Source organism: Hyperoodon ampullatus, assembly GCF_949752795.1.
Source record: "Hyperoodon ampullatus genome assembly, chromosome: 8".
Taxonomy (NCBI): Eukaryota; Metazoa; Chordata; class Mammalia; order Artiodactyla; family Ziphiidae; genus Hyperoodon; species Hyperoodon ampullatus.
This window is the reverse complement of record NC_136921.1, coordinates 52,588,636-52,612,592: the sequence shown is the minus strand read 5'-3', so window position 1 is coordinate 52,612,592 and position 23,957 is coordinate 52,588,636. Positions and strand designations below refer to the sequence as shown.

General features: G+C 54.6%; 2 protein-coding genes across 2 annotated transcripts in view; one reads left to right on the top strand and one right to left on the bottom strand.

Annotated features, from left to right (window-relative positions):
- TMEM163 (transmembrane protein 163) overlaps positions 1–8,773 on the top strand; it is a gene marked incomplete at both ends in the record, with an annotated part of 255,719 nt that extends 246,946 nt beyond the window's left edge. The window contains 2 exons of the mRNA XM_079710788.1: positions 7,176–7,317; positions 8,713–8,773. Of these exons, the coding sequence (XP_079566914.1) occupies positions 7,176–7,317; positions 8,713–8,773 (203 nt within the window). The remainder of the gene's footprint in view (positions 1–7,175; positions 7,318–8,712) is intronic.
- A 7,742-nt stretch (positions 8,774–16,515) lies between these two features.
- MGAT5 (alpha-1,6-mannosylglycoprotein 6-beta-N-acetylglucosaminyltransferase) overlaps positions 16,516–23,957 on the bottom strand; it is a gene marked incomplete at both ends in the record, with an annotated part of 228,820 nt that continues 221,378 nt past the window's right edge. Inside the window, 2 exons of the mRNA XM_079710109.1 lie at positions 16,516–16,714; positions 23,422–23,579. Of these exons, the coding sequence (XP_079566235.1) occupies positions 16,516–16,714; positions 23,422–23,579 (357 nt within the window). The remainder of the gene's footprint in view (positions 16,715–23,421; positions 23,580–23,957) is intronic.

Here is a 23,957-nt window from a genome sequence, read left to right as displayed (position 1 = left end):
GCACGGTGGGGCAGGCAGGCAGGAGGTCAAAGTGATGCTTCTAGGATTGGGGGAGAAGTGTTCACTCCCTGTGATTTTTGTGGTCTGGTGTTTTTTAAGCTGGAAAAGAAAACGCCTCCTTTGGCTGTGGCATCCTCCTTTTCTTAGGAATGAGAGCACAGGCGGCCTTGTGCTTAGAGCACTAACTAGGAGTTTGGGTGTGGGTTCTCCAGCCACCTTCAAGGTTCTTTTCTGTTGCTCTGAGGGGCATAGCTCTGCCTGCACCCCTTAGGCCTGAACAGAGCAGACGTCTGGCTGGACCTTGAATCTCCAGCGACGTGTTCTGTTCCTTCCTTTCCAAGTCTCTTTACCTTGCACACGGGGGTCGGGAAGGCAGGCCTGGGGGAAGCTGCACCAGTCAGCACAGTTTTCGGGCCTCTGGGTGGTGGGTACCCAGCAGGCGCTCCTCTGTCCACCGAGTTGATCCCTTAAGTCAGAGATCCCCTCTGACTTACAGATATCAGCACTTTCTGTATTCAGGTGACTGCAGCCGAGACACTGGGCCGGGAGCCTGAATGTGGACCCAGCAGTCAGACCTTCCTCCCAGGCCGCCAGGCAGGAGGCCCTGTCCCCTCTCTACCCACGACCACGGGGCTTGACCCCCTTCTTCTCAGAACAGTGGGTGCCCCTCCCTCGACTGGTGACTTCACCTAACGCTTTATAGGCGTTCCAGATGCTGTTTCTATTTTAGGCTTCACTCGTTCTATTTTAGGCTTCACTCGTTCTAACGTCCCACCGTTTTGTATGGTGTAAGAGAAGCCCCTGATGAGAAGTATGTGTTTTCTAATGAAATAACTCCTGATGTCATCATTTTCACATACAAAACCATCCACCTGCATAAGCAGTACTTCCATCCTACTCTTGACCCAGGGAGAGGGGTCATTACAAAGAGAAGTGGATGGTTTAAGTGAAAATTGTTCCACCGACAGGCGGAAAGCCGGGGACAGGCACTCCTCAGGCAGAGGTAGCCGAGTTGGGAGGGAGCCTGGGGCATCTGCGGGGGGAGAGTTAGGAAGGCAGGATATGAGGGGCCCCGACGAGTGGGCGGAGGCGGACCACTCCGCACATTAGGTCAAGCGTGGGAGTTTGGATGTTTTGCTAAATGTTGAAACAGACGAGGTGACACGATGGATGTTTTTTAAAGAGACTTGTGGCCATCAAGGTAGAGAACGGAGCGGAGAGGCCTCAGGGAGGGGAGAGGTCTCTGGGGGGCTCTCGGGGTGGTGGCCTGGGTCCGGGGCCGGTGGTGGTATGGGGGAATGGAGGAAGGGTCAGCGATATTTATAACATGGGCAGGGCTCGGGGATGAATTGGCTGTGGAGGTTGAGGAGAGACAGACTGGCAGAGCAAGACAGAGGGCGCTATTGCAAAGAGCTGAGGCAGCACCCCGGTCCCCTAGCCTGTCACCCGTGAGGGCCTCCTCCCCGCCATCAGGGGGCATGGTTGTCGCACTCTGCAGCCCCCCGCAGCCCCCCCGCTTGGTGGGAGTGTCAGCTAAATAGGCGGCAGTAATTACAGCCTCCTGCGAATTGCCTTGCGGGGATCCTGATTCTCCTCATTCATTGATAAACAGAAGTAGGGAACCATCTGTAAGTATCTGCTCTCTGTTCTTCCCTCACGTGGGGAGGTCGGGGGCCGGCTGGGCTTCGGGAACCATGCCTGCCGGTACTGTTGGTCTGGCCCAGGGCAGGGGGCCAGGCCAAGTGCTTTCTCTCCAGTCCAGCCAATTGCTTCTGGTGCTGGGAGGGCGGGCGTCACCTGTCACCTGGCAAGGCGGCTTGTTGCTAAGCTGGAGCTCTGTGTGGACCGGGCCAGGCTGCCCCACCCTGTTGGTGGAGCAGTTTTCACTTATACCATCCACTTCTGTTTGTAATGACCCCTCCCTGTGGTTCGAGAGCAGGATGGAAGTACTGCTCCTTTGTCCCTGGGTCGTGCCCTTAGTCAGGAGGCAGATCTTCAGGGGAATGGGGACAACAGGGTGCTGGTAAATTCCAGACTTCCTTCCCCAGGCTGTGCTGTGCAGCTCAGGAAATCATGTCTGGTTGGTTTTCTTGCTTTGGATATTTAGTCAGCATGCGATCCTTGCTATCAGGACTAGGCTGAAGCTGGCTCTGTATTATTTAAGGCAAAAGGATTTTGGGCAGCAAGTTAATACTACAAATCAGACAGAGGAAGATGGTGGAAAGGTGCCTGGGGGGAGTTCTGAACGAGGGGCCAGCAGCTGGGCTCCAGCGCTGCCCGCAGGACAGCTGGAACCCCGAGTTGAGGGGCCTGAGTTGACTGTTCTAAAGTATCAACAGTCTGTGGTGGATTTCAAGTACATGAACTTTGAATCAGAATTTCCTGCATACAATTAATATGTGCTTAATTACACAGATTCTTGTCTAGTCATCAAAGCCAGACTGTTAGAGCCTCTAATCAAGATCGCCTCAGACATTATTTTGTTTTCTAAGATGATGACAGCGTTGATTTTTGGCAAGAGTCCTGGTTTTAACAGGCAGATGGAACAAGCGTATGGGCCTGGGTGGGGAGGGGACAGTGGCCCAGAGGTGAGTGACCGATGGGGCCTTGTGTGCCTCATTAGGAAGATGGGTGGCCTGTGGGCTCCGTGTCCTTCCTGGGGAGTAGCTGCCGCTAGGAAGCCTCTATAAAATTCTGAAGGAGGCAGCAGGGTGGGTACGGAGTCGTCCCCCAGTCCGGGTGTGCTGTGGTTCCAGTGTCCCCGCACAGGCTCATAAGAGGTGCAGCTGAAATGAGTCAGGCTCCGTCACAACCACAGGTGGGCAGAGCGGAGCAGGTCAGAGACTCCTGGAAGGTATGGGTGAACAGGGTGAAAGTTCCATCAGCTGTGGACCATCCGGAGTCTGCGTGGGGTGGGTGGGTCCCCCCCGCACTGTGGCAAGGGGAGGCTGGTGGGTCCTGGGCTGGCAGAGCCCGGTGACTTGGTGGAGTGAGTGGACATCTAGTGGCTGTCTGGGGGAACCTCCCACCCTCTGCAGCCTTTCTGAGCTCCTCCGGGCTTCTCTGGGGGCCCCGGGGGCCCACTGGTACCCACGACAAAGATGGAGAAAGAAGAATGAAGGATTCCAGTCTGCCCTGGGGCAGCAGCCATCTCCAGCTCATCTCTGCCTTTTTCCTCTAGCCAGCCCCCAAAACAAAATTCCCCCAACTTAATGCCTGAGAGGTAAACTCCAGCCCAGGTAGCCCCTTGACAGGGTAGTGGTCTCTGTGGACGCTTTTGGTGGCCTTCTGAGAAAAGACGTGGGCTGCAGAGACTTTTTTAAGAGGACTGGTCTGATTCCATTTGTTAAAAAGAACAGGGAGACTCAAGGGACAGCCAGAGGGTAAATGCCAGCCTCTTCTAACGGGAGAGGGGAAATATCCTGATGATCCTGATGTATCAGGAGGCAGGAGAGAAATACGGCCTCCCCCGTCTCAGAGTGGGCCCGCTGCCCCCCTCTTTGGGGAGAGATGGAAGCAGAATTGAGGGTGTGATGTGCAGAGGCCAAAACCACGGGCAGGACGGAGAGGGGGGAGCTCCAAAGCGCTCTGCGTGCGAGGATCTGGGAGAGACTCTGCGGTGACAGAAGGGCGGAGTGGAGTCAGCTACGTGAGCCGCGTGGCGAACAGAGATGGGGAGCACGCTGAGTGCTTTTCCCCATCGTCTAGAGGTGAGCGAGCCTGCAGGAGCCACGGAAACTAACAAACACCACGGGGGCCTGGCTTGCAGCCTTGTCCCCGGGCGGCCCTGAGAAGGGGAGGCCGGGACATAGCACGGGGAAGGGCGCCTGTCTCCTGTTGGTCGAAGGTGGAAGGCTTAGAGATTTGGCCTTGGCACCTGCCTTGGGACACATCTCAGGTGAAGCTGATGCCAGCCCTGCCCTCCCGCTACCCCCAGGGCACCCAGAGAAAGCTCTTTGTCAGGTCTGCTGTCTGCAGTGGAGGCCTTGGGGGAGGGGTACAAGTGCTCCCTGTGGACGGTGGGCCGGGGTCCCCAGGTAGACACAGCAGGGCAGGTGGAGGCCCCACCTGGAATAGCCCTCACCTGCCGCAGGCTCCCAGCAAGTCCCGGCCCCTCTCTCCACGCAGCTCCCTGGACTGGCCTCTGGAGGATATGGTCCCCGGTGGCAGGAAGGTGGAGGGGTTTGCCTTTGCTAACCCATGTCACCTGTATTGAGGTGAAAGTGGGTTGGAAGGCTCCGCCAGGTGTGAACCTGGGGAAGCGAGTGGGGAAGTTTGGCTCTCCAGGGGGCCCCAGACCACACCCTGAAGTTCAGGGGTAAATCCTCCGCTTCTCGGGGGGCTGTCTCCCCAGAGCTCTAGCCTCAGGCCCGCCTCGGCGGGGAGGCCCCCAGAGCCTGGGCAGCGGTGGCTTCCTCTCTCCCTCTGGGACGGCCCAGCCCGGCCGGTGGGAGTCCATGACTCAAGGCCATGTGCATGCCTTCCCCTCCCCCCTCCCTCCATCTGTGAACTCAGTATTTAATGCAGCAATCGATCGAGTCCCCGAGAAGGGCCAGCCCCTGTGCTGGGACTTGGAGCAGAGCAAGGAGAGACACAAAACTCCCGTCCTTACGCGGACACTTCTGGTGGGAAAGAGAGGGATGTCGGCAAAAAGAAAAATGGTAAAAATGTCACGTGACGGAGAGCAGAGCCGCGGGGAACCGCGAAGCAGCAGCAAGGGCGCGCGGTAGGAGGGTGTGGCCGGGGGAGGGAGGGGCGGCCTTAGGGGCTCTGAGTCCAGGCCGGGGAGGCCCCAGGACGAGGGGTCCGGCCGGCGGAGGCCTGGAGGGGAGGCTGGGGCTGGCGGCCGCAGGTGGCGGCGTGGCCGGAACGGGGGGGACGAGGAGGAAAGGGCTGGTCAGCGCAGGACTCGCCCGCCGTGAAGAGTCTGGATGGTTTTCAGAACCGGGCTGCAGTTCGCTACAGAGGTCAGTCTGGCTGCCGCGAGGGGAATCATGGGGAGGATGGGGGATGCGGGCAGGAGGGGCGGCGGGGAGGGGGTAGACTGGGGGCGGGTTTGGGGGGTGACAGCTGGCAAGAATGACTTGATGTGTGGACGAGATTCGGGATGTGAGAAAAGTCCAGGCTGGGCTCCTAGATGTTTGGCTTTAGCAGCTAGGTGGACGGGGGCGCTGTTCACAGAGAGGGTGGCCGGAGGGTGGATCGTTGGGAGGCAGCAGTTTTTGCTCTGAGTGTGTTCAGTTTGAGATGCTTATATGTCTGCAGCTGAGGGGAAAGGTCAGGACGAAGGAGAGCTAGGGAGATGCTGGCTTATGGGATGGAGGTGAGAACCTGGCCAGAGAATACAGGCGGAGGAAGTGTTCAGGGGACTAAGCCAGGCATGCAGATGGGCTCGAGGAGGAGAGTCTAGCAAAGGGGACTGAGAAGGACCAGCTAGAGTGCAAAGAGGGAAAGCAGCAGAGTGCAGCGTACGATGAGGACGAGGCGTTAACCATGGCCTGTGGCAGCCAGGAGCCATCCAGGACCAGGACAGCACTGGGGGGAGGGAGGGACCTGAGTGGGACAGGGTGGAGAGTGGGAGGTGTGATGGGGTAGCCAGCTCTCCAGGGAGTTTTGCGAAGGGCGGTAGTGAATGGGGATCTTGGTGGGTCAAGGAAGGAGGTGGAGGTGGGTGATGATGCTAAGACTTATCCCAGTGGGAGTGACCCAGGAGAGGGAGAAGAAATTCAAGAGCCAAGCCCTTCAGTGGACAGGGATGAAGGCACCAGTCTTCCATAGGAATGGCAATAACAGGAGAAGCAGCCGAGTATGTGAGGGCAGCAGGCATAGGTGGGCGGTGGACTTGGTGTTGGGAAGATGAGGTGTTGGTGTCTGAATCTACGTGCTCTAAGAAGTACCAGGCTGAGTCCTCAGCTGAGACCTGGAGTGGGGAGATGATGGAGATTTGAGGGGAGAGAAGAGGGTGTGATGTAACAGGCAATCAGAGGTGTCCTTGTAGGCCCAGCTTCATCTCGGTCCCATTGTTGAGGGGCAGCCTGTTGAGGTCTACCCCGTGGATCCTGAGAAAGGGCTTGGCCTAAGTCATCTCTACCCTACACTCTTCTTCCTCTCCTCATTTAGAACACCCCACACCCCCGCAGAGGTGCAGCCCACAGTGAATGCATTTAAGGTTATTCAGCAGAAGCATGGCACCTTTACCCAGGTGGAGTTGCCAGAGAACGGAGCAGGCCTGCTGTCGGAGAGGTTACTGGCCTGCATGGGCAGCTGCCAGGGGACCACCAGGCAGCGTGGACCTGCAGGTGCTCTCAGGCCCGTTTTGCTGGGGCAGGCAAAGAGCCTTGTGGCTCACAGCACGGCGAGACCCCAGGAGCCCCTCTAAACCATTCCCTCCCCATGTGGCCTTGGAAAACCCACAGGTAGACTGGAAGTGCGATGCCTCAGTCATGGGGACCCACTGAGGTGACATGTGTGAAAGGAGACAGTGATCAACGTCTGTTAGCTCCAGTTCTGGTTGGATTGCCCTTTCTGCAACCAGGTAGCTAATCCTAGTCTTTGCATTTCCTTCCTGGAGGGTGAAAAATCCTTGGGTGACTTAGGAGACATGGCAGAGGAAGAACATGGGTTCAGGCAGAATCCCGGCCCTGCATCCTCTCAACCTGTCTAACCCGTCAGTTTATTAAACCTCACTCACTCTGCTCAGCTTCGTTTTCTCATTGGTAAAACGAGGGTGATAATCTGACTTCACAGAGTTGAGACGATCCCAGCTCTGTACTTGCCCAGCAGACACTGGACAGATGTGAGTCACTGACGACTGAATTGTCCCCTGTGCGTTTGGCAGGCCTGGTGCCCCTGCCCCTCTGGAGACCTGTGTTCCTGGGGCATGGGAGGAAGACATGAACCATACACAGGCTGTCACTTGGGCATGGTGGCCGGCAGGGGATGGACGGTGAGGGTGACAGCTCCATCCAGGGAGGCCTCTGGTGACATGTGAGCAGAGACTTGTCAAACCATGTGGGTGTCTGAGGTGGTGGCTATCACCTGAGAAGTGCTTCTGGAACATCCCTTCCAGTACACGTTCCAGGATGCAGAGGCATGCCTGGCATTTGGGTAGTTTTCCTGGCGGCTAAGCAAGTTCACTGGGCACTGCCCTCAGCCCCTCTCTGCTTCTCTTCCAGGGTTTAACTCCCTCGTGGGGGCCGTGATGGGCTTCTCCATTCTTCTGAGCGCCGAGGTGTTCAAGCACAACTCGGCGGTCTGGTACCTGGACGGCAGCATCGGAGTGCTGATCGGCCTCACCATATTCGCCTACGGGATCAAGTAAGTGCTGTTTCCTCTTTGCTCTCTGGGCGGCCACGGGGGCTATGTTCCCCACCCCTGACGATCATGTCTTGTACCTGTGACCCTCCTGCCCCCCGGGGGAAGTCAGGAGACTGGAAAAGCCTCCTGCAGCCGTCACATACTCTGGTGAGGCAAGGTCTTGGACCAGGGGCCTAGGCTTTCAGTCACAAAGGGTCCGCTTTTGTCTGCTGTCTTTCTAGTTCACTGAATGGTCCTCCCTTTCTAACCCTTCGTGCCTAAAGATTTGTGCCCCTTTCTTTCTCTATAGTGAGGGTCGTGATGATGCACCAGGGAGGCGTTTGTGGGGTGGGGGTTTCCTCCCCCTTAAAGTCCCCTCTGCCATGTGCTATACAGATGCCGGGACCTCACACTTAGAGAACTTTTTACAAAAGGGACTCGGTGCAGAAGGGCTCCATGTAGAGTTGGTTCTAGCCCAGCCTGAGGCCTCTCACTGAAGAAGTGCCCAGCAGGCATCGCTGGCTCTGCATCCAGCATCTAGGCTGGAGTCGGCCGTTGAAAAGAGAAGTTTCTCAAAGGTGCTGAGCTTTTAAATGGTAACATGCCTCCTCTCTCGCACTACGATGGCTATAATGAAAGAGAGAGACATTAAGAGTTGGTGAGAATGTGGAGAAATCGGAACCTCCGTATCTTGCCCGTGGGAATGTAAATTGTTCAGCCGCTTTGGGGATAGTTTAGCAGTTCCTCAAAATGTTAAACACGGAGCCGCCATTTGGCCCAGCATTCCCACCCTTTGGTATATACTCCAGCGAAACGAAAACTCACATCCACGCAAACACCTATGCATGAACATTCATAGTGGCATTATTCACAGTGGGCAAAAAAGTAGAGACAACTCGTATGCCCAACGTATGCGAGTTTTAAAGAACCCAAACGTCCATTAACTGATGAATGGATAAATAAAATGTGGTAGAGCTATGCAGTGGAGTATTTATTCAGCCATAAAAAGAATGAAATACCGATTCATGCTACTGATAGATGGATGAACCTCGAAAACACGCCCAACGAAAGAAACCAGTTACCAGAGGCTACATCTTGAATGATTCCACTTATAGGAACTACCCCCAACAGGCAAACCCATGGAGACTGACAGTACGTTAGTGGTTGTCAGGGGGAGATGGGGTGGGGAGTGACCACTAGAGGGCATGGGGTTTCTTTTGGGGGGCGATGAAAATGTTCTGGAATTAGGTGGGTGTGATGGTTGCCTGTACTAAAAACCGCTGAATTGTAGGAATTCTATAGGGTGTGAATTATATTTATAAAAAAACAAACAGAAAGCCCCCATCTGTTTCCCAAGTGCTCAAGCCCAGGGCTGCAGAGGGTCTGTGTTGGGGTGACCGGCCTTTCTCTTTGCAGGCTTCTCATCGACATGGTGCCCAGGGTGAGGCAGACGCGCCACTACGAGATGTTTGAGTGAAGGTGGCCAGGGCCGGCTGCCCTGCATCCGCATGAGGACTGTCAGGACCACCAGAGGTTTCCATGCAGGCAGACGGTACTGATGCTTAACTGAACGTTCACTTTCTTTGTGCTCACGGGAACCAGGTCTCCCCAGCAGGTCGGACTGCACTGCTTCCCTGCACTGCCCCCGCCAAACACCGCAGGACCATGAGCACGGAGCAGGACCCCGTCTCCGGCGGGAGGACTGACCTTTGCCATCTTCTGCAGTAAAAAGGTTCGTGTGGGGAGGATACGATGTCTGCTTGGTGGAATGCCTCTGTGGTGCTCCCAGCTTCAAATGGAGAGCAGCTCCCCAGACCCACCTCCTCGGTCCTCCACGTGGGCCCGGAGTCTCCTGGAAGATTTTAAGAGAAGACCGTACCCTTTGGTCCCTCACCCCTTTACCACTTCCTAATTTCTGTCCGTGTATTTCATTCATTTCATACTGTTTTACTAATCCTCAATCTAAACACCAGATGTGTTCTAAAGGAGGAGACCGTTCTATTTTTAAAGTGCTTCGTGATAGATGTGTGAGCTTTTGCATGGTCGAACTCAGCCCCTGACCCTTCTTTGTACGTTCAGGACCTGAACGTACGTGTAAACACAGGATCCCTTTTGGAGAGGTATGAAACTACAGTTTATTTGTAATAAATAATTATATAATCTATCCATATATGTATCTATATGCTGTGTGAAGTGGTAATGGTACATTACAGTCTGTTCACGTCGTAAGGAACAAGCTGTTCTCGGTTTATGCAGCGTTAGGCGTAGATTCTGTTAAAGACACACACACACACACAAACTGTCTCCCCAGACGCAACATTCTGTACCTCTAGCACTGCTGCTTGTCCGGGCGACGGTGACCAATAAACCTTGACCTGTTTTGTACGGTATGGGGAGGTGAAGGTTGTCACTGCTGTGGGTGAAGCGTGGGGTGTCGGGGCGGGAGGGGGAATCAGGCTCACCCCGCCGCTCAGGGAGGGGAGGAGAGAGAGTAGCCACATACGTCCATGTGGTGGTGCCTGGAGTCGACCCCCCCAACCCCCCAGCTACCTTAGGCCGGGGAAGGGGAGGTGGTGTGGTCCTTTCTAAGAGGTCGCTGACCTTGGAGAGAAAGGTATGCTGAAAGCATCCGATTAAACCAACGGCATTCTGAGGCGTATTCTATGGGCTGTTAGTTACCATGTTGCACAGAAAAGATGGACACGGTCCAGGTCTGGGAAACGCAAGATTCAATAGGTTTCTTTTCTGCAGGTTTTCTCCCTGTATTTACTGTTTAATGTAGTTCCCACTGTGGCAGCTATGCCGTGGCATTCCCCCAAACTTAGGCACTCAAGTTATGCTCACCTTCCTTGGGGACGTGTGTTCCATCAAACATGCCGGCTGTCTCCCATGGTGTCTCTGCTCTGGGCAGCGACCAGAAGGTTCACCAGCTTCGGAGAGGCTGCATCACGGCCCTCCACCATCCCCACAACAAGCCCCTGGTGGGAGCATGAACTTGAACTTCCTTGTTTCCAGGGCCTGTGCCTAACCACACTGAGCCCTGGGGTCAAAGTGCTCTTTCTGAAGTGGGGAAACATGTTCCAGGTCTAATAAGCCCTCCGATAGCCTAAGGGCTATCTTGCTCGCACATCCTTCAAGATTTTTAAACATCTGATGTTAGTACAGTTACCTACAAAACAAACAAACAACAGTCTACTTGCAAACTCAGTTCCCTTCTAGGTGAGCGGAGGGCAGGGAGAGTGCTCGGCAATTAGTACTGGTGGGTGTGATGATACAAGGGAAAGGGGGTTCCATGGTGAGCCCCCACCTCCCCAATCCCTTACCCCTACCTTCCTATCAGCACTTTTGGCAGTGTACCTGCAAACGGTGAAACGCCGTCAGTGGCTGCCACCGCTGGGGGATGCAGCTGGACGGGGTCCTGCTGGCGCCCTGGTACCCACCCGCCCCGCCCCCAAATCACTTCCATCTGTCACACAAGAAAAGTTTATTGAAAAATAAAGTTCTCCCTAGTTTTCTCTACAACAGTGGAAAACAAAGCAGTGCTCTCTACGCCGGTACAGTACGTTTGACAGCAACGCCTTATTTGCAGAACCCCGCACTACTTAACCCCAGAAGTGAACAGCAGAAAATGGCTGTACCAGGAGCTGGCTGAAGACATAGATGCGAATGGCCATTAGCTTACAGACACCAAGGCTGTGACAGCAACTACAGCAGAAAGGACGTCACCATCTCCTTTGGCATAGACTGTTCCGCTCTTGTTCGTTCTGCTCATACCTGGGCAGGCCGGTGAGCAAAGGCGTCCCACATCTGCTCCATCTCAGCTGTGCCAGAGGTGGCTGCCTCTGCTAGGTTCCTGGCCGCCTGGCCCAGGGAGCCCTCCAGCACCGCAAAGGCTCTGAGCCTCCAGGACTACCCTTGCCCCCCCACGGACCCAGACGGGGCCCTGCCCGACGCACGAGCGCACGGCTGCCCTTGCGTCCCTTTGTCATGCCTCACCGGATGCAGGGGGCTGGGGGGTAATCTGAAGGCTCCACAAGATCTGGGAAAAATAGATGAAATGATGCTTTGAAGAAGGTAAATCCCAATCTTAAATGACTGCTGATTCAGCTGAAGAGAATCCAAAGGATCTGAAAAAGACACCAGACTCCAACATATTCCTCCATTTTCCACAAATGCAATCTATGCAGAATAGGGCCAAAATAGGAGAGGAGATAAAACTCTAAACCTATCCAAGGAAGCAAGAGGCTGAAACCGCCCCCCCCCCCCAAAAAAAAAGCAAACTGACATTCAGGTGATCTGGGAAAACATCATTAAGCTCCGAGCAGCCTCTTGGAGCTCTGAAAACGCCCCCGCCACCCCCATAGAATAATCTTTAATGTGAGAGAACGTGACAACTAACCAGCCTGGGAGTCTGATCCTCTTGGGCTGGACAGTGCAGGAGCCACCCTGGCCAGCAGGGGGCGCCAAAAGGGGCTTCCTGGGGAGCGATTAAGTTCAATTGGTCATTCCCTTCCCCTTCAATAAAAAACAGAAACGCCTCTATCATTGCATTTCAGAGGAAGATGGGTAACTTTAAGGGGGCAGTCTGTCAGAGAATTCAATTTCCAGCTCACCACGTTCTGCAAAGAAAAACCCTGGAAGGGTCCAGAAGGTAAGAGTGGGGTGCGGTCCAGCATGTGGCCAGAGGTCACCCTCATGTTCAGTTTGCTAATTCTTGCCGCCCAGTTCCATCTGGGGCTGAAGTCAGGCATATTTTCCAGTCAGTGCATTTTAACCAGCAGGGTGGACACAGGACTCAGGTATCTTCCACCACTACGTCCTACAACATTCCATCAACTTGGGAGTATTCTCCCATAGGTATTACTTTTGAATCAAGGATAGGAAATGAGCTCAGCTCTTTTTTTCCTCGAATTTTATGAAAGGCGAATAACAATATTTAACATTTACTAGGGCTTACTCTATGCCAGACACTGCTAAACACTGCTAATTCACTGCTAAACTGAATCCTCACAAAAACCCTAAGTGCTAAGAAAGCTAGGGTAGTTTTTTTCCGCATCAGACACTAGACAGCTAATTTGGCCTTTTGCTATAAAAACTTGGTTTTCCATTATTTTGTTGAAGCCCACAAGAAGGAAAGGACCCCGCCCTCTGCTTTAGGACATTCCTACCTTCCTCAGGAAGTCTGCATCTCTCCACATCCATCCACCTCTGCACATGACGGTGCTCTGCAGCCCCAGGGGGATGGACGGGGTTAGAATGAAGCCAGTGTGGAAGTGAAAATAGTTTTCAATAAATAAAACATTCCAGGCTTGGGAGAGTAACACAACAGAGCCTGTCGTTAACAGACCTTTTTTTTTAAATCAAGAATTGGGGGGGCATGGGAGAGGGTGGCAATGTCCCCATTAAATACACCATCTAGGTAAACCACCTCGGAGAACGGGGTGGCCTGCCTTGGTCTGGTCTAAAAAGCACAAATCCACCCATAAACAGAAGAGTTTCTGTCTACCTGGTCACACTCGTGGCTTCACTACCAGTGAGCTGCACTGGGGCGCCCCAAAGTGAGCTTACCGGGAAGCTGAGTAGTCACTTTTAGCGAACCCCACGTTTGCCAAAGAAACAAAAAAAGGGGGTGCGTATTTATTCCCCTTCATCCTGCTAACCAGATGAAGTGGTTTGGGGCCAGTGCTTCCATGAGTTCAGCAGGGCCTGCTTCCCTTCAGTGCAGCCCCTCAGGTAGGGCTGGTCTTCTGCTGCGGCCAGACCTCACCAAGCTCCCGGGGTGGCACGTGGCAACCAGCAGTCCCCAAACAAACCCAAAGACCTGGCCGAGCAGCCTGGGAACCTATGGGCTGGCCTGGAGGAAGTCAGACCTTTTCTTGGGGGTTCTCATGGCTTCACGGGGGTGTATGTGCCCCTACACTGTGGCCCAGGGGGGGCTTGGAGGGCATTTCCGGCGCCCAGCCTGAGTTGCCCTCAGTGATGCCAGGGCACGTCCTATCTCCAAGCTGGAGGAGTCTGCTAGCTTCCTTCAACAAAACCCAGATTCCAAAAACCAACCCCACATTCCAAAAACCAACCCCAAAGAAAAGTGAAAAGGCACCTCAGAAAAAATAAATATCACCAAAGAAATATCTTCAAACATAACAGCAAAACACACAAAAATTAAACTATAAGCAGTGACAAAACCCAATCTAAGCAAAAATGCAAAAAGCTTCTCCAATTGTACGTGTGCAAATCGAATTACATACAAGAAATAAATGAGGTGTTTACTGGCATGAGAAGTGTTTCCCCTTTCAGGAACTTTTATTCCCGAAAGTCTTTACATTTCAAAGGAAAGCTTTCTCTCCTTTAATAAATTAAATGTTTTCCCTCGAGTTTTTTTTTTTAAGAACTTAGGATCACAGTGGAGGAAAAAAAAAAAAAACCCAAATCTTTTAGGAAAAAAATGACGAAAACTAAAGACCAGGCAAGAAATGAGAGATGCTCAGAGCACAAGAAGACACTAATCCTGATTGGGGATTTCTCTCCCTGTGGAATTGTCATCAATTACCAATTAATTGGTTTAGGATTCTATTAAGATCGGCATTGGCAAAACCATCGAAGGCTCCCAGCCCACACTCTGAGAGGTGCCTTCCTCTCCCAGGGCAGGCAGGAATCGCACCCCTTCCTGCGCAGGGCAGATGGAGGTCCCTATCCCAATGTCCTCTTGGGTCGCTGACCAGACTGGGGCCACGTGTGTGGAGGCCTGAGAGCCAGTATACATTCAGTGTCGCTGCCTCTGTTCATAATGCCCTCAAGAACTGGAGTGTGGGTTTCTTTGCCCCAGGAGCAGCAGCCCTGCGGGCAGAGAGCTCTGGCTTACTTCCATTACTGGAAATGGGGGGAAGCCACAGGAATCTTCAAATGGGGGAGGTGCTCTCTTGGCTGCCTGACCTGAGAGTCCTGACGTGGAAAAGAGGAATTCTCCAGAAGGCGGAGAGTCCCTGAGCTCAGGGGCAGCCAGCAAACAATCCCTGCAGCTTCTGGAACACAAGCCCGGCACAGAATCTTTCTGAGAACAGGGCTTTCCAACTTCCTTGCTCCTGGGCTGGCTGTAACAGCTCTCTCTTGCAAAATGGCTTTATCTGGCAGAGTGGAAAACTGGTCTCAGTCCGCCTGCTCCCCCTGCTGGTCAAACACTGGCACTCACATCCTCAGCACTGGAAGCTCCCAGAAGAGGGCAGCACCGGCCCAGGAATTGCAGGTCTGGGCCCTCAAGCAAATTGCCACTAGCGAGGCTGCAGCCAGGAGTCCCATCTGTAGGGAAAAGCAGTTCCCCACAGCAGGGATGGCAGTTGTTTCCTCCCACTGTAGGAAACCGCCCTTGCAAAATTTCAAAGCACCCAGGCACTCGCACCCTCCATCCTTGTTGCTGTTCTCAGCCAGGTTGTGACGGGCGGGCCCCTGCATCCACGCTCAGAGCAGAGAGACCTCCCCGCCAGCATTCTCCCTGGCACATGTGGGCCACCCATGGGGTCGGGGAGACCCTGGCTGCCCTCCCGCCCTCCCTCCATTCTCTAAGGTGGGAGGTGCAATTAAGACCCACGGAGGGTCTAAAAAAAAAAGGCTGGCTGTGTGCTTGATATTAAATTTACACCCAAGAAGAATCTAGAAGCAGGCGGAATCTAACTTCCCATAACTCAAGTCTCCACACTCCCTCTGGTCCTCAGAAAGCAGAATTCTAACTTTAACCTCACATCCCAAAGGCCCACCCAGGCCATTAGCCTTGCCCAGCTGCTCTGCTCGGCGACCAAGGCACTCAGAAGCATGAGTGAGGGGGCTGGACGGATCACGGGACAGATCATAAGGGGAACATTCCGCCAGAGACAGAAGAGGGCTCACTCTTACCAGTACGGAGATACCAGGGGCATCGCAGAAACACACACGCTTACACGCACAGCACTGAAGCACGGGGTGGAGGTGTGCAGGACCAGGGAACTCACACAAAAGCAAGGGGGGGCGTGTCTCCACGGTTTGGTCCAACCTGCCAAGCGGCTCACCCCGCCCTGTTCCCCACAAATATTTGTGCCTGGAGTAAAAGCCAGCATCATATTCCTACCCCTTGCAAGCCGCACCCACACTCACAGGTGAGTGGCCAGGACACTGCACATGCATCCTGGCCTGCAAGTTCACCAAGAGCCCCATTCCCTGGACTTCAGTGACATCAGACATTAGAGGGAATACAACACAAGCCCATCCATCTAGAACCCAGCTCCGGTGGTGCTCCTGGTTCTTAGGGACCAGCTCCACTCCTGTCCAAATCTCAGCTCGAGGACGACTCTCTTAAGGGGGAAAGAGCACGGCCTCCAAGAGCTCCAAGGGTAGCTCTTTTCATCCGAACCAGAAATTACAGCCAAGGTTGTATGTGGGTGTGGGTGCAGGTGCGGGTGCCGGTGCGAGTGTGTTTTCGGCTGGGGATGGGTTAGGACGGAGAAAAGAAGCCTCTCGCTGCAAAGCAGCCCATCTTTGGTCCCTGTGGGCTCTCTGGACCACACAGACATATCCCCGCGCGCCAGGGGCTGCCTGTGCCCTAGCTGCCGTGTGGCAAGCACACAAGATTTGTTCTGTTCTGCCACCATCCACTTCGAGGAGCTAGGTCCCCATAGCTGCCCTTAAGCATGCCATCAACCCCACAGTGCACCCTGCCCGAAGCAGACAGTAGTAATATTATAGTGAAGGTGGATGGCCAACAGAGGAAAATCAAAGAAGTTACAAGACACGTGATCAATCCCTCTCTGCCCTCCCCAGCTCCCCCTCCCTCCCTCCCAAATAAATAAGTTAATGGGTTTAGGAATGTTCCCATACGAAGTTCTTCCCAACTAGCTCAATTCCTCCTCTGGTTTTGCTTCATTTAAATGAATCTTGAAATTCTCTTTCTACCCTGGAGCAGCTGCACAGACAGTCTCCCTACAGTAGCTCCTCCAAAATTAAAAATGAATTTGTGCCAGGGAGAAGCCAGGCTCCCGGCCTGATGTCGACTCTCGTTTTGTTTTGGTGAGAACTCCGCTGTGATGCTCCGACCACAGCGGGAGCAATACCAAGTCGAGACCTCCCGCCCAAAGAGTTCAGGCTCTGGCGAGAGTCCCTGAATGATTTCTGCCCACCCACCGGCCTTGCCCGGATGGGGCTGGAGCCACCGTCTTCCCCAGGAGAGTGCATGCGGGGACGAGCCGGTGGCTGCTAGAGACAGTCTTTACAGAGAGCCACCTGGCCCTTGATGAAGTCCCGGCAGGGGCAGATCCTCCGGTGCCTGGGGTGGGCGCCGGCACAGCTGAACAGCAGGAGGTCACCTTGAAACACACAGTGCTTGTTCTTGGGGTCGAAGGAGGGCACCACGATGTCCTTGGCCATCTCAGAGCTTTGGCAGGTCACCTCGTACCTTGTGGGGGAAGAGAAAGGGGTTAGATATGCAGGGGTCGTCCTCATCCCTGCCTCCTCCTGTCCACCGTCCGAGGCGTGGGTAGCTTGTTCGGGGCTCCTGCAGTAAAAATGAAACGTCAGCCAGCCTCTGACGCAGCCATTCTCTCACCTCTGGAAATCCAGGCTCGAGAAAGGCATGCGTGTGCCTGGACACGTGCGTGGGGCTATGTGTTCAAGGCTGCTTAGCGAAGCACTGTCTGTAATGGAGAAAAACTGGAAATAACCTGAATACTCAGCAAGTGGGAAATGGCTGAATCAACTATGGCTCATCTGTACCATCAGAGTTACATGCAGCCCCTGACAAAGGAGAGGTAGAAATGCGAGCATTAGCATGAGAGCTGTCCTCGAGTACGTGTACGGGTGTGTGTGTGTGTGTGTGTGTGTACGGGTGTGTGTGTGTGTGTGTGTGTACGGGTGTGTGTGTGTGTGAGACAGAGAGAGAGACAGAGAGACAGAGACAGAGATGGGGGAGAGAGGTCATGAAAGACCACACACTAAAGACTTAACAATGTTTACTTCTGAGGAGTGAGACTGGGGGAAAGATATACATTATTTACATGTTTTTTTAAAACTATATTTAATTTTCGCAATTAATGGCTTAAAGATACCCGTTATGTGGCCTTAGTCCCCACTGGACAGCAGTCAGACGGTCTCATGGGGAAGGTGCCGTCCTGGACCTGAGTCACTGGACCTTGGATGACAGTGGCAATAGTAACACCCCCGCCCCAGCACCGTCCCCAGCTGGAGGTTTCTGGGTGCGCAGAGCAGGGACTGAATCATCCCAGGTCTGTGTTCTTGCCCCTGTGCCATAGTCTCCCAACAGGTGAATTTTCTGTGGGCCGGAGACCCCTGTGGCTTTGCTTTCCCAGCCTGGGACCACTGCCTGGCGGGGGGTGAAGGAGAACCGGATGTTTCTGTTGCCAACAGTGTTGGCCTCATTTCAAAGAAGAGCCACATAAGTTCTCCTCTTACCTGGGGTACCTGGGTCCTACCCACCTTGTCCCCTGTACCCCACATGGCTGGTGGGGACCAGTTCAGAGAAGGTGGTATAGCAGGGCCAGACAGATCTGGGTTTGAGTCCTGGCTTCATCTCTTATGAGCTGTGTGGCCCTGGACCAATGACTGAGCCTCTCTGTGGCTCAGTTTCCTCTTCTGTGAAAAGGAGATGAAGAATCCTTACCTCACAGGGAAGGTCCAGGGATTAAATTAATGCTTATAGAGCAGCTGGCAGAGTCTAGCTCTGGGAAGTATTCAACACACGAGAACTACCATGATTACCATCATCACCCTGCCCCGGCAGACGCTGGCTGGGCTATGCCACCTTCCTCCCTTGCCCAACAGTGAGAATTTACACACATGCCAACCATCTCTATTTTGCTTTGTTCACGGAAGTCTTGATTCTTGCCGATAGGGAGGGGATCTGGATGTGGAACCTGAGGTTTCCTGCTGCCTCTGGAAAGCCTCCAAGTGTCGGGGGAAGAGCACGTGGCGCCCCCATTACTCCTGCGCCCTCTTTTGTCTTCCTCCCGCCAACTAACTGCCGGGGCCCACCTGCCCTCCTGCCATTGTTAATCTGGTGGTTCCCAGTGCATCTGCTGGGGCTTCTGGTGAGCTCTCCGAGGCTGCCTGCCTGGCTCCCGGTGCCCAGGAGGGCAGCACCGGCCCATCTTGCTGCTGCAGTCACCAGGGAGCTCTGCGACTTCTCTAAGTGGCCCGATACCCCTTGATGTTAGGTCAGCCAGCTGGGAGACCCAGAGGGCATGGCGAGGGCGGGACATGGAGGTCTTATGGGTTTCCTACAGGAAACCTGAGTCAGAGACAGGGGCTACCAGCTCCTTCACAGGACACTCCTCCTGGCCAACACAAAAAGGGGTCTCCAGGGCTTCCCTGGTGGCGCAGTGGTTGAGAGTCCGCCTGCCGATGCAAGGGACACGGGTTCGTGCCCCGGTCCGGGAAGATCCCACATGCCGTGGAGCGGCTGGGCCCATGAGCCATGGCCGCTGAGCCTGCGCGTCCGGAGCCTGTGCTCCACAACGGGAGAGGCCACAACAGTGAGAGGCTACGTACCGCAAAAAAAAAAAAAAGGGGGGGGTTCTCCAGAGCTCCACTGTGCGTGAAAAGTTGCCATACGGAATGTGGCGTTGGGATCCAGATTTATGCTTATGCTATTTATTTATTTAGGTGAATTACAGCAGCTGCTGTGTCTTAACTCAAGCCATCTGCCTGGTACACTGCTCGGCAGGAGCGTGGAAATCTCCACAACTCATCTGAGACCCCAAGGCCAGGGGGAGAATTGTCAGGAGCCAGGAAGAAACCCTCCTCCCGCCCCTGGTCTCCTGGACTCAGACTCCAGGCCCGGCCTCCTGGGGTGCGAGCACGTACGCCCACGACCACGAGGCTGCAACAGCAGCAGCCAGCCCAGGGCCGATGCCCAGAGATGACCACGAAGCACTCAAGCAGCAGCTGGTCCCCGGAGCCACAGGGGACCCGTCCCCAGGCAGCTCCCCAGAGGTTTAGCTGAGGGGCGCCAGAGCCACCCATGGGTGTGAACCAACCCCCTACCCTGGGGAGCTCTCCCTTCTGTTAGCTGCAGATCTCCGTCCCACAAGCCCCAGGCGGTCGGGAAGGCCCCTCCAGCATCCTTGCTGAGCTAGTGAGCCACAGTCCTCAGCTGTTACCGAGGAGACCTTCCCAATGGCTGGAGCACATCCTCATGCTCTGCCGTGGTCCCTCGCCTCTTCAGGGCGTGCGTGTGGCTGTTTCTGCCTCTCTGTTCCTGGGATGTCTGTGGCGCACACACGTGTGCACGCACACACACACACTCCCCGCTCAGACCTGTGGCACACTGTGCTGTCTCCTTTCTGTGGGCCCCTGTGGTCCTCACCTCTCTCCAGCTGGCCTCAGTGGCTTCGCTCACAGGATGGGAGCTGGGGCTTCCGCGGCCCCTCAGCCCTTAGTGTAGAGTTTATAGCTCTTGAAGAAGAAGAGAAGGGCAAAGCACCCCCTTCCCATGGGGCTGCCTATTTCCTGAGAGGAGAGAAGCCGCCCACCCTTCCCCCGACGCAGACCCACTCAGGATGAAGGGATGGAAGCAGGGCCCACCGGCCGGTCTTACTCCTTCCCTGCCCCCCGCCCCATCCTCCTGAGCCCCGCCCCGTATCCACCAAGTCTCCCCAAGCTCCCTCGTCACCACTCTGACTCAGGGCCACCTCCCTGCTCCGAAGGTGCCCACGTGCTCACAGTCCAGGCCTCATGGCTTAGAATTCCTGTTCTTCAAACCAACCAACCCACACTCAATAAATGAATCTTTTAGAAGGTACAACTTGTAAAGGTCGCAACATCACGAAGGAAGCCGGCCGCTAACGCACGTTCCCGTTTCGGAAGCCGAGGTGCGCCCGCCCTGGGTCCCACCAGCCTGGACTCTGGCTCTTCCTGGGGCCTCTGTCCTCCGGCCACTCCGGCCCTGGTCCGGGTCAGGTTGGGTGCCACCCGAACCACGCATGCTCCGTGCACAGGAGTTTGTGGTCGCCTCTCCATCACTCCCACCACGCCCTGCCTGACTCCCCGATTCAAGACGACAGCACGGGACGCTCCAAAGGGCTCTACTTAAGTCACATCAAGTCACAGTGCAGAGCGAGGACAGGCCGGGGACACCCAAAGACAGAGAGGAGCTTAAACTCAGAGCCAGGCCCCTAGCTGGAGAAGGAAGAGCAGCAGCTCGCTGCTAACCGGCCATGAACACGAATAAGCCAGGACTGCCTCACTGAAGAGGGTTTCAACAGATGCGCCAGAGAGCCAGGCTATCACGACGTTATCGGTATTTACAAATGCAGACGCAAGGTATTCACCAGGGCTCCTGCGCACAGAAAATTAACTTCAGGCGGCTCTACTGCAAACTCAGCATTCACGGCAGCCTCCTAGGAAGAAAACCCACATATCTACAAGGGGATGGGGTGGGAGGGGCGTTTAGTAACCCCACGGCCGCTCCGTAACAAGGCCTTCTGCTCCCTGGGCTCAGCTTGGAAGCCGGCAGAGGGTGGGGCGGGGCAGGGAGGTGGCAAGGCACTGGCGTTTCTGGTCTCAGCCTGGTGGCCTCGGGCCTGCCCCACTGCCCAAGCTCTCTGCAGGACAGGGCTTTTCTGCTCTGCCTGCAGCACCAGCTGCATCTTCTCTCATCATTACCCGGGCTGTCCCCATCTCACAGGTGAGGACATTGATGGGGACAGGGGAAACTGGTTCCTTGGCTCCCTGTCCTGTTCCTCCACGGGACCTAGCCCTTGGGCCTGCAGACGGGCGGGCTATGGTGGGCCCCATGCTCTCTGAGAGCGAGCGAGCCCCGGGAGCCCCGCCTCCGGCCTGGCCAGGAAGGCCGGTGCTGCTGAGGGTCCCATCCGGGTCCCCTCTTCCAGAGCTGGGGCAGGGGCTGCACGTAGACAGTTCTGTGTAGACGGTCTGTAGTCTGCCCCCAGTGCATCCAGACTTCCGATCAAACAGAGGGAGACACTCGGGGTTCTCAGAAAGCCACTTTGCTACGGGAGCCGTCTGCAAAAGGGGCGAGTGGCCAGCTCCTCCCGGACCTAGAATTTGGGATACGTGCTCTGGAGATGCAAGTTTTTGGCACCATCAGAGGCTTTCCATAGACGTCAGACCAGTGCTCCCTCTCACAAGGCTTCACTGGCTGCAGAGCAGGCTGCCAACCGACTCTGCTGGCCTGGCCTTTATTCTGATGGTGGAATCGAGGCCACCTCTGATCCAGGTCTTCACGTAAAAAGAACGAGAAGAAATAGCATCGCCCACATCCCCACTGAGGAGAACATCCCTGTAGGCGCGATGCTAGAGACCACACTCTTTCTCTAAAAAGGGTTTTATACCACACTTGAAGGTAATGAGACTTACAGGCAGGATGAGGCCAGCTCAGACCACTGGGCATGGATGAGCACCATGGCCAGCCATGCTCTAAAAGGGTGTGAAGCCAGAACAGGGACCGGCAAGCCTCGAGCCCTGAGTCCACTCTGTGTCTTATTATTATTATTATTATTTTGGGGCGGGGGTGCGTACGGCATGCAGGATCTTAGTTCCCTGACCAGGGATCGAACCCGTGCCCCCTGCAGTGGAAGCGTGGAGTCCTAACCATTGGACTTCCAGGGAAGTCCCCACTCTGTTCCTTAAACATCCTCTTCAAGACTGGGGCACATATACACAATGGAATATTACTCAGCCATAAAAAGAAACGAAACTGAGTTATTTGTACTGAGGTGGATGGACCTAGAGTCTGTCATACAGAGTGAAGTAAGTCAGAAAGAGAAAGACAAATACCATATGCTAATGCATATATATGGAATCTAAGAAGAAAAAATGTCATGAAGAACCTAGGGGTAAAACAGGAATAAAGACACAGACCTACTTGAGAATGGACTTGAGGATATCGGGAGGGGGAAGGGTAAGCTGTGACAAAGCGAGAGAGAGGCATGGACATATATACACTACCAAACGTAAGGTAGATAGATAGTGGGAAGCAGCCGCATAGCACAGGGAGATCAGCTCGGTGCTTTGTGACCGCCTGGAGGGCTGGGATAGGGAGGGTGGGAGGGAGGGAGACGCAAGAGGGAAGGGATATGGGAACAGATGTATATGTATAACTGATTCACTTTGTTATAAAGCAGAGACTAACACGCCAATGTAAAGCAATTATACTCCAATAAAGATGTAAAAAAAAAAAAAAAAAAGACTGGGGCAGACCCACAGCTGTGTGGAATATCTAGGGTTGGGAGAGCAAATCCTTCAGGGGAAAACACCGCATTAAGAGTTCTTAAGGTTGGGAGGCGGTGGCAGGTAATTAACCAGGTTGTGGCCCAGGGAGGGTGTGATAAATATCGGGGCACAGATCCAGAGCTGACAGGGGGCATGAGTCAGAGGCCAGAAGAAACTCCACATGGAAATCTGGAAAGTGCAAACACCAAACTCAAAATGCCACTGCAAAGGGAAATGAATGGTGTGACTGCAAGTAACACAAGCAGCAGGAGAAAAGAAATCCCAGCAATAGAGAAGGTCCCTCCTGGCTCAGTCTGGCCTGTGATCCCAGTGCTGCCCCTGCACCCCTGCTCAGGGACCCGGCAAAGCCAGGCTTGCTCACACCCTCAAAGGGGCTGGAATAAAGTGCAAAAGGAGATGGGGCTGCAGGAGGGGAAGGTGGCAGGGAAATTTGCTGCGGGCAGTTCTGTGCTAGCTCCCTGCCCATATTTTTCATTCCTTCCAGACTCCCTGACTCTGGGGACCTGGCTACAGCCAGGGGACTTCAGGGGTGGGACTGTCCGTGCTTGTGGTTCTGTGCCCATCTCGGCTCCCATGGTTCTTGGGTACCAATTAGCAAACAGAACACCTCCCGCCATCTCCAAGCCCCGACTTCACGTTATTTATGCAAACAAAACACCCCTATTCGAATTCTAAATATATCAGCAGGCCAGGTGACCTCATCTACTTAACAATAAAAGCGCTGGGCCAACTTTCTCTGGGTGGAGGGGGGCGGTGGGACCATGCTATAACCTTTTCCACATCTTATTCCAACAGCCCACGAGCCTAGAAAGGAAAACCTCATCCCTCCCAACCCAGCTCTGACCCAGAGGCGAGCTGCAGGCTGAGCTGCCTCTCCCGTGCTCCAGCACTTACTTCAGCAAGTCCTTGTCCTTGTTGAGATGCTGGAAGAAGGAAGGCTCACAGATGAGCTGTTTCTCCTGACACACCTGCTTGCAGGACTGCCCAGGCTCAGCAAGCTTTACCTGCAGGGCACTCAGGGGCGGCCACATCACTTGCCCATGGCAGAAGTCCTAGAATGACAATGAGACCATCAGCCAAGGGACCAGGGATGCAAGTGGGGGGTCCCCAGTCTGCCAACTAGTCCTAACAAGGGGGGCGGGCACCTGGTCATGGGAGAGCAGTGAGGGGCAGGAGGCAAGACCAGACAGACTTGGGTTGGAACCCAGCTCAGCTAGAACACGGTCTTGGCCTTGGTCTGCACCTCTACCTACCAGCTTTCTGTGCACAGCACTGTGCCTGCCAGTAACGGGCTATTCATTCATATCGCCACCTACAATGATGCAATCGAGCTAAAGCCTCCATGCTTGAAAGCCCATCTCCAGATCCACCTTCACCAGCTGTTCTATTCCCTCCGCCCTAATTCCAAAGACATTTTCAGTGTCTACCTA